Genomic DNA, 1246 nt, shown 5'->3' on the forward strand with positions numbered 1-1246 from the left:
CGACACCAGCACTATTCCTCACTCCATAGCCTCTTCTGAAGCCGGTTTGAATTTCCGGCGGCTTCCTGGCAATGCACCACTGCCGATTTTTGAAGGACCTTCAGCAAAAGTTTACATGCTGTCGATTGTTCAGCAATTTCTGCATTCCGTTGGACCACCTTTCTCCGGAATGGGCACAAATATGTGTCTCTTCTCAGTTGGTTGGCCAGGTTACGATCTTCCAGTTATCTTGGCATCAGCACATGAGCGCTTCCGGCACTGCCTCCGTTTGTGGAAACATTTCCATTCGTTCTGTTAGCTCCTAGGGTCTGGGCTTTTGCCAATGCTTTCCGGGCAGCTTGGACTTCTTGGATACCATCGGTGCTGGATCATATGCTGCCTCCTGAAAGGGTTGGAAGTCGGCCAGTTCTTGTTGGTAAGCGCTGACTTTGGATTTCTCCCCGTTCTTTTGATGCTTCCTGCACTGTTCAACATTCTTCCCACAGAGTCCTTCAACACTGCACATCAAGGCTTGGGTTTTTCCTTCGGCGCTTGCAGCTCGATAAACTGGACTTCCTCGAAACGTCAAACTAACGAAAAAACCACAAGCGCTTGTGCCTCGAAGGGTGCTATGAAGACAGTGAATAGACAACCCAAAGAATGGGAGAAAACATTGGCAAGTCATGTGTCCCCACCCGCAGAACTGCCAATGTCCCCGGGCAGTCTCCGTCAGAGACCCCCGCTCCTGTCTCATGTATCTGCCTCCTTCATTCCCTCCTCTATCAGGAAGTGAAACGACCTGACAGATTCGGAGGGCTTACTTCTCCGGGAACCACGCAAACTTGCCTGGTGCCTGGCAAAGCCCCACTCTTGGTGGGGTGGGAGTGGGGGAGCGGTTGCCCTAGAGTAGAACTGCTCCACGGGGTTTTCACGGCTGTGACCTTTACGAAGCACAGTGCCAGGCTTTTCTTCCGAGGCACCTCTAGGAGGGTTTGCACCTCCCAGCTTTCCATGGTTAGTCTGGTGCCTAACCATTTGCACGAGCCAGGGCTTAACCATTTGCACCAGCCAGGGCTGAGTTGCTTCTGGCTCTTGGGAGCCCCCGTGTGGGCCAGAGTGGAACTGTGCCCCGTGGGGGTTTTCAATGGTAAGGCTTTTCTTTTTCAGAGGGAGCTCAGCAAGCCTTTCCTCCCAGGCACCCCTAGGTGGACTTGAGCCACCAACCTTTCAGTGCACGGCAGAGGATGTCCCCTGCTGCCACGCCCTG

General features: G+C 53.5%; 1 protein-coding gene across 1 annotated transcript in view; it reads right to left on the bottom strand.

Moving 5' to 3' along the window:
• The window catches only part of PNPLA6 (patatin like phospholipase domain containing 6), a 26584-nt gene that overhangs the window by 13981 nt on the left and 11357 nt on the right, over positions 1-1246 (bottom strand). The window contains exon 10 of the mRNA XM_045290310.1: positions 1204-1243. Coding sequence (XP_045146245.1) covers positions 1204-1243 — 40 coding nt within the window. The remainder of the gene's footprint in view (positions 1-1203; positions 1244-1246) is intronic.

The sequence above is a fragment of the Echinops telfairi genome, unplaced genomic scaffold (genome assembly GCF_000313985.2).
Source record: "Echinops telfairi isolate 266 unplaced genomic scaffold, ASM31398v2 ScPeMD7_36;HRSCAF=134, whole genome shotgun sequence".
Taxonomy (NCBI): domain Eukaryota; kingdom Metazoa; phylum Chordata; class Mammalia; order Afrosoricida; family Tenrecidae; genus Echinops; species Echinops telfairi.